General features: G+C 44.8%; 4 protein-coding genes across 14 annotated transcripts in view; 2 read left to right on the forward strand and 2 right to left on the reverse strand.

The window, feature by feature from the left end:
* LOC310760712 (uncharacterized protein) overlaps positions 1 to 13,446 on the forward strand; it is a gene marked incomplete at its 3' end in the record, with an annotated part of 296,144 nt that overhangs the window by 230,658 nt on the left and 52,040 nt on the right. The gene's annotated exons all lie outside the window — the stretch shown is intronic.
* The window catches only part of LOC310760737 (uncharacterized protein), a 305,377-nt gene that overhangs the window by 76,894 nt on the left and 215,037 nt on the right, over positions 1 to 13,446 (reverse strand). The gene's annotated exons all lie outside the window — the stretch shown is intronic.
* Positions 1 to 13,446, reverse strand: part of LOC310760902 (olfactory receptor 51G2-like) — a 61,863-nt gene that overhangs the window by 20,703 nt on the left and 27,714 nt on the right. The gene's annotated exons all lie outside the window — the stretch shown is intronic.
* On the forward strand, positions 542 to 10,892 carry LOC310761845 (uncharacterized protein). The gene is made up of 3 exons (XM_083612042.1): positions 542 to 5,066; positions 6,017 to 6,120; positions 8,737 to 10,892. The coding sequence occupies exons 1-3, from the start codon at positions 4,111 to 4,113 to the stop codon at positions 9,705 to 9,707; spliced, it is 2,031 nt and encodes a 676-aa protein (XP_083468168.1). The 5' UTR covers positions 542 to 4,110; the 3' UTR covers positions 9,708 to 10,892.

Consider the following 13,446-nt stretch of genomic DNA (forward strand, 5'->3'; position numbering starts at 1 on the left):
CACAAATATGCATGCCACCCAAAAACATTGTTAAAACCTTCTAAATCCAAAGTGTCTGTGTTCTCAAGAAGTAGCCAATCTTTCAGCCAGCAAAATGCTGCTGCTTCATAATAAAGTTTTAAGTCTGGCAGGGCAAATCCACCCCTTTCTTTTGCATCAGTTAATATCTTAAATTTTATTCTTGGTTTCCTGCCCTGCCAGACAAATCTAGAAATGTCTCTCTGCCACTTCTTGAAACAGTCCATCTTGTCCACAATTTGCAATGTTTGAAACAAAAATAACATTCTAGGCAATACATTCATCTTTATAACTGCTATTCGACCCAACAAGGAAAGCTTCAAATTTGACCAAATTTCTAAATCTTTTTTCACTTCCATCCAACATTTTTCATAATTGTCTTTAAACAAATTCCCATTTTTAGCTGTCATATTGATCCCCAGATATTTCACTTTGTGCACAACCGTTAAACCTGTTTCATTCTGAAACTTCTCTCTTTCAATCGGTGTTAAGTTTTTCTCTAAAACCTTAGTTTTTGAGAAAAACCAGGACATTTTGGGCGCCTTGTTCTTGCACAATTTCAGGTTGAGATCTTGCCCCCCCAAAAAAGCATTTTGGGGGCCCGCGATTTTGCATAGTCCCCCAAAATGCATGTTTTTGGACACTGTGCCCCCCAAGCACTTTTTCCAGGTCCATGATCTCACATGGGTCACATGACTCACACGGGAAGTCAGACCCATAAGATGATGGATTTGGGCCACGTTGTGTTGGAGGATATGAAACAGACCCAATAGCAGCTTCATACACAGTATGTTGCCTTGAGTTTGCCAACTCATAGACTGTCTAGGTACAGCCTTAGTTGGCACATTAGACAAAGCTGGTAAAAGATACTCTTGGTCACAGAGGACACTTGGGCCTCTAGTGACAAAGTTGTGCCCAGGAGTACACACTTGCTCCTTCAGAGGGAGTGTACCCCCACCCAAAACAGATGGGTTAAATTGCCTGTCACATGAACATGGCAACTACCCACACAAAGAGCTGCCATCTTCCCAGGATTCAAGCACAGTTTATTGGCCCTCATCCAGTCTACCTCTGCATTCAGACGACAGTTCAGAGCTTTCACAGTTGCTTCTGGTTCAGATGTAGTGGAGAAGTAGGGCTGTGCATCATCAATGTTCTGGTGGCACTTTGCTCCAAAACTCCTAATGACGGCTTCCAACAGTTTCATATAGGTATTAAATAGCACTGAGGAGAGAACAGTACTCTGTGGAACCCCATAGCACAAATGCCAGGGGGCTAAGGAACACTCACCCAGTCCTACACTCTGGACATAACCTTGGGGGCAGATGATCCTATCTGATCCTCTGGCCTTGCAGGAGAGAATGGTTGCTGCAAGTCCAAACCACACCATGAAGAGGTCTGACCATGACATTCCACTCCTCTTATTTTCAGACCACCACTACCCCAGGAAGACCAAAGACTTAAACAAGGCTATGCCCTGCTCTGTGCATTGGACTGATGACCATAGGAGACAGGCCCATGGTCACCATGCAGGCCATGAACTTCCAAAACAGACCTGAGGCATCCTCAGCATGGATTTTAAAGCCACCCAAAACCACAGTTCTGGGTTTATCCAACACCACCCCCAAGATAACCTTGGCCTGCTTGAGGCTTTACTTAACTTTTTACAAGTAACTTGTGCATGTTTTTAAGGAAAAATGTTCATCCTAGAGAACTAAGGTGAAGAGCTTTCACAGAGAGAGTTTCTGCCACAATGGAGGTCAAATGGAAGGATGGAAGCACATCCACTTGATCGTCATTTTCAAGAGATTCTTCTGACATGCCCAACTGGGAGTTGGTCACCTTAAATCCAATGGGACTTACTGCTGAGTGGCTAGCTATACGATTCCACTGCAAAATAAATAAAAAAATGTTCAGACTACGTGGCACAAATATTTTAAACATACTGGTAGCTACAATGGCAACAACTCAGCTGATCCCCAGCCACTTGTCCACAGATGGAGGTATTGCAAAATTTACCTGGCTCCCAGGAATTTGTCCCAGGCTTCACAGTGAATGAGCTTTGCTACTTAGCAGCTCCCAGGGGCAGCTTCTGCTGAATGCAAGCGCTTCCCAGGAGAGGTGCAAAGGGACATATAAAGAAGGCTCTTCTGTTGTGATAGTGTTGCAGGCATGAGCCCATGTCCCTAGGCTAGGGGATGGTTGTCTTCTTATGACAGAGCTTCAGAAAGCTGGAAGAAGGCACCCAAAGCCCACCTGAACCAACCTGCTTTGAATCCTCTAACTGAAGGTCATTTCGGTGAGCTGTGTTTCGTTTATACTGTGTCGTGATAGATAAGTAAATGGAAGGCGGTTAGGCAGGGAGAGAGGAAGAGAGAGAGAGAAAAGACCTGCTTAAACCCCTAACAAGTTCACAGAATCATACAACTGTAGAGTTAAAAGGGGCCTAAAGGGCCTCTGCAGTGAGGTTGTAGCAGGCTTTGCCAACCTGATGCCCTCCAGATGTTTCAGACTACAACTTCAAAAAACTGCGATTGAGGTTGATAGAAGTTGTGGTCCAAAATTTTGGCAGCACAGAAATTGTCAAAAGCTGGTTTGTGAATTTTTTTTAGAAGGGAAGGCTTAGATGTTATGCAGAGATGCTTCATCCTATATAAAGGAATGAGATGCTAAGGTTTGCAGTTGGCAGCCTTCTTGATAAAGCGCAGTGAAACACAAATAGGGAGAGGCCTTGGGTGGTTGGGTGGAGAATGAAGGTGCCATTACCTCAACCTTATCCATCCTTAAATGCTACTCACAAAGAGGCAGCATGACAGAAACAGAGCTATCCTCTGAAATTCACATTTCTCTGAATTTTGTGATGCTGTTCTCTAACAAAGAAATCTGTACAGAAAATGTATATATTGGGAGTAATGTGCAAGAAAATGCATGTATTAGTGAAAATGACATGCACACATGCACAAAATTAGGGGGAATTGCTTTCAAAAATGTGTGTGCTAGAACTGCATACAAAAATGTGTGTACTGTATTAGGGAGAGTTTGCACTACAATGCTGACCGATTTACACAACGATATTTTTTTCCAGGGGTCTGGTCTGCTGGGCGGTGGCCCTGCAACACCCAAAAAGGCTTGGCTACAGTCTGCCATGGCAGCTATGGCACATGTAGACAATGCCTTGTGGCTCCTTGCCACCATCATTGAAGTGCCCAAGTGGCCAAATTCCTCATGACCAGTAACACTGATGCAACTGCTGTACCGCTTTTGTAGGAAGATGTAGACCTTGCCCACCTTCTGCGCATGAACACTGCCTGTTTTTCCCAAAAGGGACCCATCAGTAGATCATTGGGGTTTTAGCTGTTGATATTAGTGGCAGTCACAGCATACCCAAAACAGGCAGCCATCTGCTCTCCAGCAAAGTTGTATAGGGGGCCATATGTCACTTCCATTTAGAATGGTGACATATTCATATGTCAGTCTTCCTTTATAAATGCCAGCAGCAAAGTCTTTACTAAATTTCCCATTGAGCTGACTGACTACCACAGATTAATCAATGTAACTGTCACCAGCCTTGAATCATAGAAAGTAGAGTTGGAAGGGACCTCAAGGTCATATACTCCAGCCCCATCCAATGCAAGAATCTCAACTGAAGCATCCATGGCTATCCAACCTCTGCTTAAAAACCTCCAAGGAAAGAGAATCCACCTTGTGAGGGAGTGTGAGGGAGTCTGTCCCACTATCCAACAGCTCTTACTGTCAGAAGGCTCTTCCTGATGTTTAGTCGGAACATCCTTTCTTGTAACTTGAATCCAGAGGTTCAGGTCCCCTGATCATCTTGGTTGCCATCATCTGCACAGGCTTCCCTGCAATGCTCAATGTCCACGTGACAATGGAAAAGCAATTTTTGATTCACACTTAGCCTGGAAGGGGGGGGGGAAATGCACACCACTCAAGAAAATAACTTTTTGAAAACCGCTTTGAGGTTGTTGTTTTCCCCTGCAATCAAGTGGTGTGTAAACTTTATGAAAGAAATAACTGCGTTTCTTTTAATAGAGAACAGCAAAGAATACGGGAGAAAGTTCTTGGAAGGCTGTCATGTCCTCCAACCACTCAGCCTTCAGTCCTCCTGTGTTCCTCCTGACAGGCTTCCCAGGGCTAGAAAAACACCATGCCTGGATCTCCATCCCCATCTTCTCCATGTACCTAGTGGCCATTGCAGGCAACAGTACCATCCTCCTCCTCATCAAGACAGACCAAGCTCTCCATGAGCCCATGTACTATTTCCTCTCCATGCTGGCCATGACAGACCTGGGCTTGTCCATTACTACTCTGCCCACCATGTTGAGCGTTCTGTGGTTCAGCCACCGTGTGATCAGCTTCAACACCTGCCTGGCCCAGATGTACTTCATCCACACCTTGTCTATTGCTGAGTCAGGAATTCTGTTGGCCATGGCCTTTGATCGCTTGGTGGCCATTCGGAACCCCTTGAGGTACACAACTATCTTGACCAACATAACTATAATCAAGATTGGGGTGGGGGTTGCCTTTCGGGCTGCCTTCCTCGTCCTCCCTGGATCCCTCCTGCTGAGAAGGCTGCAGTATGGAAAAGTAAGCGTGCTTTCCTATTCATTTTGCTTGCACCAGGATGTTCTGAAAGAGGTGCATTCAGACAAGAGAACCAACAGCATCTTTGGTTTGCTGGTGATGCTCTTTTCCACTGGTGTGGATTCCCTGTTGCTCGTCCTGTCCTACTTCATGATTCTCAGAACTGTGTTGGGAGTTGCTTCCAAGGAGGAGCGTTTCAAGGCACTGAGTACTTGTGTCTCCCACATCTGTGCTGTCCTAAGTTTCTACATCCCCATGCTTGGCCTGACAATGATCCACCGCTATGGGAAGCATGCTCCGCCCATCATTTTCATCCTCATCGCTAATGTCTATCTCTTGGTGCCGCCTCTGATGAACCCTATTGTGTACAGTGTGAAAACCAAGCAGATCCGCACACGGATAATCTTGAAACTCCGGAAGAAGGAAAAGGCATTAAAAGCCTCAAAGTGACAGGTTTCCCAATGCTACATATTTATTTATTTGTTTTATTTATTCATTCTGATTGTTTTATGGCCAAAGACCTAGGTAAAGAGAAAAGTTTTCACCTGGCACCTAAAGACATGTAATGATGGCGAGCCTCTCTGGCAAAGGAATTCCACAAACAAGGAGCCCTCGGGTTGTCACCCTCTGAACCTCTCAGGGAGTGGAGACTCAGAGAAGGGCCTTGGAAGACAAGCACAGCATCTGAGTCAGCTTGTATGGGGAGAGGTGGTCCTTAAGGTATTGAGGTCCTGAGCCATGTAAGACATTTTAGCTGAGCTCTAGCACTCAGAATTGGGCCCAGAACTACTTACTAGCCAGTGCAGCTGAGCCAGAATTGTCTTGCCCTGGTGAGCAACCTGACCATCAAAATTTGCACTAGCTGAAGTTTCTGGACCATCTTTAGAGGCAGCCTCATGTATAACAAATTACAGTAATCTAACCTAGAGATTACCAGGGCATAGGCCACAGATGTTAGGCTATCCCTGTTCATATAGGGGTGTATTTGGGCCACCAGTCAAAGCTGACAGAAGGCACTCCGTGCCACCAAGGTCACCTGGGTCTCAAGTGACACCAATGGGTTCAGAAGAAACCCCAAGCTATGTATCTGCTCCTTTACAGGGAGTGTAACCTCATGAAGAGCAGGCAGTATCCCACCTTCCCATCTACAAAACCACCCACTAACAGTGCCTCTGTCTTATCTCATACCCTCCAACACTCCTCAGATGAAAATCGTGACATTCTATTATTAGAGGAATGTTGGAGGGTATGTAGACTTGTTAAATTTGTACAGCAGAGAGATTTAAGCGTAAGTTTCTCCCCTTTCCCACCCCTGCCTTCTGAGCTCTCCTCCCTCACTTGCCAGGTGATAGATGGAATTCAACATTGCCTCTTTCCAACTGTTCTGTCTCTGCAGCATTGCTGTTAGCCAGATGGAAAGATGCCCCTCTCCTCCTTCTATGTGCTGCTCAGGGGGTTCTACTGAGCCCCCTTCCAGGCCTTTTTCTGAGGGTGTGGGGGGTACAGGGGGAAGAGACATGGGAAAGCCACACTTCATAAGCAGAAGTCTTTGCACAAGGCTTCTGCTGACGGGGTTGGTTAGGTGAATCTTCCCCAATAACTCTTTCAAATCTGCTCATTCATGAGTCCATTCCTACCTGTTTCTGCATTTGTTGTCTCAAGAGGCAATGGAGTGTGCCTCTGTGGGGTGACATCAAACCACTGTATTAGCAACACCAAAGTGACCTCCTCACGGTGCAAGCCTGGGCAGTATTTCTGGAGGTCATGGGCTACCCAGACAACATCACCTTTTTGGACCTGCTGATGTGGTCCAAAGGAAAGCAGAGCAAGACATCTGGCACCAGCCTGGGTGCAGGAATTGCTAGAAGGAGATGTACAAGGAGCCATCCAACCGCCATAGGAACTCCACTCCGGATCTGTGTAGGGTTTACCCTTGAGCCCTTTTTTCTGAATGGCTGGGGAGACCCGGGCAGATGGGCAGGGTATAAATAAATTATTATTATTATTATTTATTATTATTATTATTATTATTATTATTATTATTATTATGCCAAAAATATCCTGCAGGGAAGCAGAGACTTACCGTAAGTTCAGAGTTTTCCTTCTCCTAGATGGGTTACCTTCCCAGGTGAATGAGCACCACTTGCCCCTCACTTTTTATGCATTAAACTACTTAAAAAATACCAAACACAAAACACCCCTGCTGCCCTGCATAAAAAATTGCATTTCAACATATTTTTGTAAATCTTCTCACAAAATACACTTCTCCAATCCTTATCCTAAAACATGCATTTTAAAATACATCTTGCTACATCTTTAAACCAAGCATGGCCGCAGCAAATTTGGCGGATTGAGAAATCTGAAGGAAACTACGTTCCTGTCCTCAAAGTGCAAGAGATAGGGATAATTCAGTTCATATTAAAATTCACAAGACCAACTTTGTCAAGCATCCATAAGCATCACACACAAAATCCTGCAAAAATTACCAAAGTCCCCAGGAATTCATTTCGGGCTTTGCGGATAATGAACTTTTCAGCCCAAGGGCAGCTTCCAATGATGTAAGAATCTCCCAAGAGGGGAACACAGGAACACATAAAGGCTCCTTGCATTGTTGGAACTGTGAGCACTCGTTCATGTGCAAAGATGATGCTGAATGTCTCTTTGCTGTAGAATGCAAGACACACAAAATTGCTGGAGCGAGGCACCAAAAGCCCACTTGAATTGACTACCTTTAAGTCCTCTAACAAGGCGTGATTTGGGTGAGTTGCATTTCATTTACTTGACATCTTTATAGGCTCATTTTGACAGGCCATGGGGGTTTACCAGTGCAGAAGGTTCTACTCAGATGAGAGAGCAGGGAAACCCCACCACAAAACGCCAACACCACATGAATTTTACTGTAGCAAACATTACTTCCAGATGCAAGTGTCAAGAGAAGAAATAAGATAAGCCTTGTTGAGCACCTTGTGCCCTGCATTTCCTTCGGTCTGCATAGCCATCTCTTTCCCTGCCTGTGGTCTTTCTGAGGATCCCCTAAAACTCAAATGCTGAGACATTGTTGGGGAGCAGAGGTCCCTGGCTTAGTTTCCTTCTGGTGTGTGGGAGGGCACTGATGACTTGGGCATCTTCAGTATTGGCTTTATTGCAAACAGAACATACTGCAGAGACCAAAAGCTTACTGTAACAGGCAGGGCACAATATATTCCCAGAGATCAATGTTTGTAGCCTCTGCCCTTCAGTGCATATCCCAAGACCAGCTAACTCCGGATAGACACCCTTAGCATTCCCTCACACTCTTATCTCTTGCAATTCAAACCTCACTGTCTTTAAAACAGCTGCAGAGCATTCAAACCTCTCCTCTCCTGGATAATTCAAGTGGTTCCATATGGAGAGCAATTGGAGGCATTAAGCATGTCAAAGTTTATTCTTGGGTTCTAACCAACCTTTCACAGTGATAAATCTGGGGAAACACACCAATATACAGTTCCCGTTTGTCCCATCAGCCAGCCTGCCTCTCTGTTAAAGGGAAGAAAAGAGAATTTATCTGTGCTGTTATCTCAAAGAACAAAGGAATACAAGGCTTCTCAAAAGGCGAGTGCTAGAATTGTAGGAGTAGGTCTGGTGTCTCCTTGGCGGATGCTCCTTTGCCCCACATGCAGCTTCACAACACAAACAGCAAGGAGCGAGGGCCTTGGGGGAAAGTGACCACACAATGCTAGAGGTCGGGAGCTTTTGGAAATCCGAAGGTGAGCATTGTCAAGTGTGTGTCTGAAACTTGAGGAAATCTTTTTTTAATGAACTCAGAGGAATGTTAGGTAGAATCCCAAACAATACTAGTGCAAAAAGGAGCCCAAGGTGTGTGGGAGATCCTCAAGGAGGAGCTGGAAAAAGGCACACTCATACCCACAATTCTAATGAGGGGGAAAAATTGGTGGTTTTGAATCAAAGAGTATGGGACACATTATTCAGTTAAAATCAAAATGTAAATCAGCATAAGGAAATTTCTGTTTCACATTCAGGCTCTGATGTCGACTCTTAGAAGAGAGGCTGTGTTGCCATTGGTGGGGAGGATTTGAATGTCTGAATAGCCAGATGACTTCTTTTTCTCTTAAATAGGGAGAAACAAGGGAGAATGGTCTTCGAACAACATCATGTCCACCTCTAACGAAACAGCCAGTGCTGCAGCTTTCCTCCTCACAGGTTTCCCTGGGTTGGAGAAAAAACATATTTGGCTTTCCATCCCCATCTGCTCCACTTCCCTCATAGCCATCGCAGGAAACTGCACCATCCTCTTCATCATCAAGACAGACGTAACCCTCCACAAGCCCATGTACTATTTCCTCTCCATGCTGGCCCTCTCTGACCTGGGTTTATCAATCGCCACTTTGCCCACCATGCTGAGCGTCCTGTGGTTCAACCACCGCATTATCCATTTCAACATATGCCTGATTCAGATGTACTTCATCCATACTTTCTCCATCGTTGAGTCAGGTATTCTGTTGGCCATGGCCTTTGACCGTCTGGTGGCCATCCAGAACCCTCTGAGATATACATCTATCTTGACCAACAGAAACATCACCAAGATAGGGGTGGGGGTTGCCCTTCGGGCTGCCCTTCTTGTCTTTCCAACTGCCATTCTCCTGAAGAGGCAGAGGTATGGAAGAGTCAATGTGCTTTCTTATTTGTTCTGCTTGCACCAAGATATTCTGAACGTGGTGCGTTCCGACAGGAAAATTAGCAGCATCTATGGCTTGATGGTGGTGATCTCCTCCATGGCTCTTGATTCTGTGTTGCTGGTTTTTTCCTATATCATGATCCTCAAAACTGTGTTGAGCATTGCCTCCAAGCAGGAGCGCCTTCGGGCGTTGAATACTTGCATCTCTCACATCTGTGCTGTCCTCACTTTCTATATCCCAATGATTGGCCTCTCTATGATCCACCGCTATGGGAAAAATGCCCCACCCATTGTCCACATCCTCATGGCCAATGTGTACCTTCTGGTGCCACCATTGATGAATCCCACTGTGTACAGTGTGAAAACCAAACAAATCCGAACAAGGATAATCAGACAGTTTTGGAAGAGTTAACAGAAAACTCTTAGTAGGAGCAACCAGAGCAAGCAAGTTACAGGAGTGATTATCTTTTTTCTTTGGTGATCACTTGTAGCCAAATAAGATTGTCTTCCATGAAAACGGTCTTAACCGGGAGTCCGTAAGCGACTGTGGAGGCCAATTCTGGATCCACATGTCTTTCCACAGTGGGGACATAGGTTTCCAGGCGGGAGTTGATCACAGTGAGGGTTTGCCAAACATGCCTTCCTCTTAGCTCATTTCTCCTTTTTGCCCTGAGTTCATGCTTCTTCAAAGTCCATGACACCTTTGGTAAAGGCTGGAGCACTCCAATTGGAGTGATTATGTATCCCTTTCAAGTCAGGGGTGCAGGACATCAGTCCCTTCCTCCAACTGTACAATTGCAAATTTTGCATTGAAAAGAACAGTGCATTGTTGTAACACCTTGAAGTTTAACTAATTTACGGTGGCTAAGTGGAACACAGTCCAAACAGGTATTTTTAAAATGTGGTCACCTAGGTGAGTACATAGCTCTAAACTGCATATGGAGAGAAAGGGGGCAATTTGTGGGTTTGTTCTTCCCAAAGTGAGGGCACAAATGCAAGAAATTCAGTCTGTCATCATGCTACGTGGCTTACAACTAAATGCAAACAATAATCAAATAAATACAAGAGCCAACCAACATGCCAGAGATCCACTTCTGACTAGAGAAATACATCTAAACAATGCTGTTCTTTACAGAGTTATCCACTCCATTGGTTTGTTTAGATAAAATTCAAATTCTCTCATTAATTCTAAGTCTGCACCTGAATTTTCCTTACCCTGTTCAGGAGTTGACCAGGGCAACAAACAGGTATTTGCATAATCATTTATTCCTCTTTGCACAATGGGTTCTTTCCAGAGTTTGGAACCAACAATCATTGCTAGTGGTAGCACCACAGGGGGAAAAAACCACTAGAGAAATATTGGAAAATATCCTTTGGTGAACTCTGAGGGGCTCAAGGTTGTTTGGTTCAACTTGTACTTCTTGCCTAGAATGTACTTCTTGCTTAGAATGCTGAGTCTCCACCAGGATGTGATGTCTTTAATTTTATTGATATCCAGTGATCAATCCCCACTTCTTTTATAGGCCAGAAGATAGTGGAACATGGGGGGGGGGGGACGACAAGGAGTAGAAACTCATACACACCCAGAACTAGTGATATGCGTACACATTACTTTAAACTTTAGGACTCAAGAGACCTGTCTTCCTGCATTTCCCACCAGTTTCTTTTTTAAAAACATGTGCACATGGGAATCTCAAGACTATTCAAAAAGAGTCCATTTGTTACAACAGAATAAAGCATACATTGACTAAATGTGGAGTAACTAATGTGAAACTGCATAAAGATGGTCAATGAGGACAATGTGGAAGTGCATAGAGGGTCATTGGAGCTCATTGTGATGTGTTTGATGTAAACTCTTGGATTCTGAGTAAACAAGTATTGCTCAACTGAATGTGCCCTCTGTATCAGATGGGAGGAAACTTGTTCTCTAGGGGCTGATAAATTGAGAGTTATCAACCTCCATATTACGAATCATTATCAATACTTAACTCATTTTGTAGCCTTATTGTAATCCCGGAGGCAGGAACGCTACACTTCAGTTTCATGCCTCTGTAAAATCAGGGCAGTAATCATCTTGGGGCTACTCTAAACATGAACACAAGGACCGCAGAATGGTTTGCACATTCATAAAGTGGTGCAGCCCAAGGGGAACTGCTGCAAGCATCTCCCAAGAGGGGAATCCAGACACATAAAGGCTCCCTTGCATTGCAGGCACTTGTTCATGGGCAGAAATGATGCTCAATGCCTCTTTGCTGTAGCATCTGAGACACAGAGCGTGTAACTACTGGAATTGATTTAAGCCCTCTAATAAGAGGTTATTTGGGTAAGTTACATTTCATTTACTTTACATCTTTATACACTCATTCTGACAGGCCTTGGGGGTTTGCCAGTGCAGCAGGTTTAGCTTAGACAAGAGGGGAGAAGGGAAACCCCAGCACAAAATGCTATCAGCGCATGACTTTGACTGTCATGCAGACATTAGTAAGAAGAGGCACAGGGAAAGGCCTCTTGCAATGGCAGGCACCTTCAGATCTATCCATCCTGAGAAGCCTTTTGCAAAGGCATGTCACTTCTGGATGGGAGTTTCTAAAGCACCCCACATTCCTCTCAATCTCTCCACAGCAAGCAGTGAGGAGACAACAGTCCCACTTTTGCAATTAAAGGAGATTCCTCCTTTGAAAAGCCTATCATCCCTTCCTTGTCTGTGGTAGTTGTTTGGTTCAACTTGTACTTCTTGCCTAGAACCACAAATAAATTATATTTTCTTCCCTTTAACAGAGAGGTGGGCAAGCTGGTGGGGGAAAAGGGAAATGCTTGTTTTAACATTTGTCCAGATTTATCGCCAAGAAAGGGTGGACAGAGTCTGAGAAAGAATGTCAATATACTTAATGCCTGTGGATGCTTTCCAGGTAGAACAATTAGAAATACCATGGAGAGAAGGGGTATGAGGTGAGTACTCTGCAGGGGAAAGTGTTTGCAAGAGGGCATTGTGAATTGCCAGAGAGAAGAGAGCGAGTGTGTGCTGGGGGTGTCTAGCTAGAGTGAACTGGACTTGGGGTATGTATGGCGCTGAGGGGTGGAGGCTACACACAACGTGATGTGTACTGTCTGCTACAGTAAGCTTCTCATCTCTCTCCAGTATGAACTGTTTGTACATTTGTAATAAAGCCAATACTGAAGATCCCCCAAATCCCCGGTGTCCTCTCACACTGTCGCGAATTCCTCGCGGCGCTTTTAGCAGAACGCTCAGAGTCCCAGGTTCTTTAGTGCAGTTTTGTTTAATGTGAGCTAAATATATATAGAAATATTTACAGAAGCAGTTCAGACAGAGTACCTGCACCTTGAGGCAAACAAAGACTCTCCACTACAGCACCACAACACCACCACAATTACTGATGAACAGGCTTTTCTTTTAAAACAGGTGACAGCCAATCACATTACTCCTGAGTCATTCTGACCCAGCACTTCACAGAGTATTGCATCAGCCTGTTGCAAACTGAAGCCTGCAGACTTACTCAGCATCCTGCGAATCCCAACACACACACCAAAAGGAAACTAAGATGATCTGAGATTTCTGCTAATCTTGGGGTCCCTTCCAACTCTACAATTCTATGATTCTAAGACTGAGGCGTCTGCTCCCCAAGGACATCTCAAGATTTGGGTGTTAGGGGATGCTCAGAAAGAAAGCCAAAGGGGACTTCCAGTCTCTTGCTGCGGGAAATAACTGCCTCCCACACGAACGGACTCCAGCTGTGCCAGTAATTCAGGGTTGATATGGGGGTAATTAACCCTGGCAGACTTCCCAGGGTGGGGGAGGACAGTTTCACAGACCCGCAGATTGCCCATGATCTGTCGGCTGGCATCAAGGTGCGAGTGGCGGGGGTGCTGGGTCAAACAGCACAGCATGGCTGGCACTCTCCAGAGCCACTCCTACATGAAAGAAACTCGCTGTTTTTGAAAATTAACAAGATTCCAGACAATAAACAGGCATGTTCCAGATGGAAAGAGAAAAAAAGAAAAAATCTGCCTAATTATACAGTGGCTGCTTTTTAAGATGCTGTGATATATTCAGTGGCATGCCTTTGGTGCTTTGGGACGGGTGGTTCTGACTCAAAGAATGTGCAACAATGTCCCGGTCAAAATCAAAATGT

The sequence above is a fragment of the Podarcis filfolensis genome (genome assembly GCF_964270895.1).
Source record: "Podarcis filfolensis genome assembly, chromosome: 4".
Classification (NCBI taxonomy): Eukaryota; Metazoa; Chordata; class Lepidosauria; order Squamata; family Lacertidae; genus Podarcis; species Podarcis filfolensis.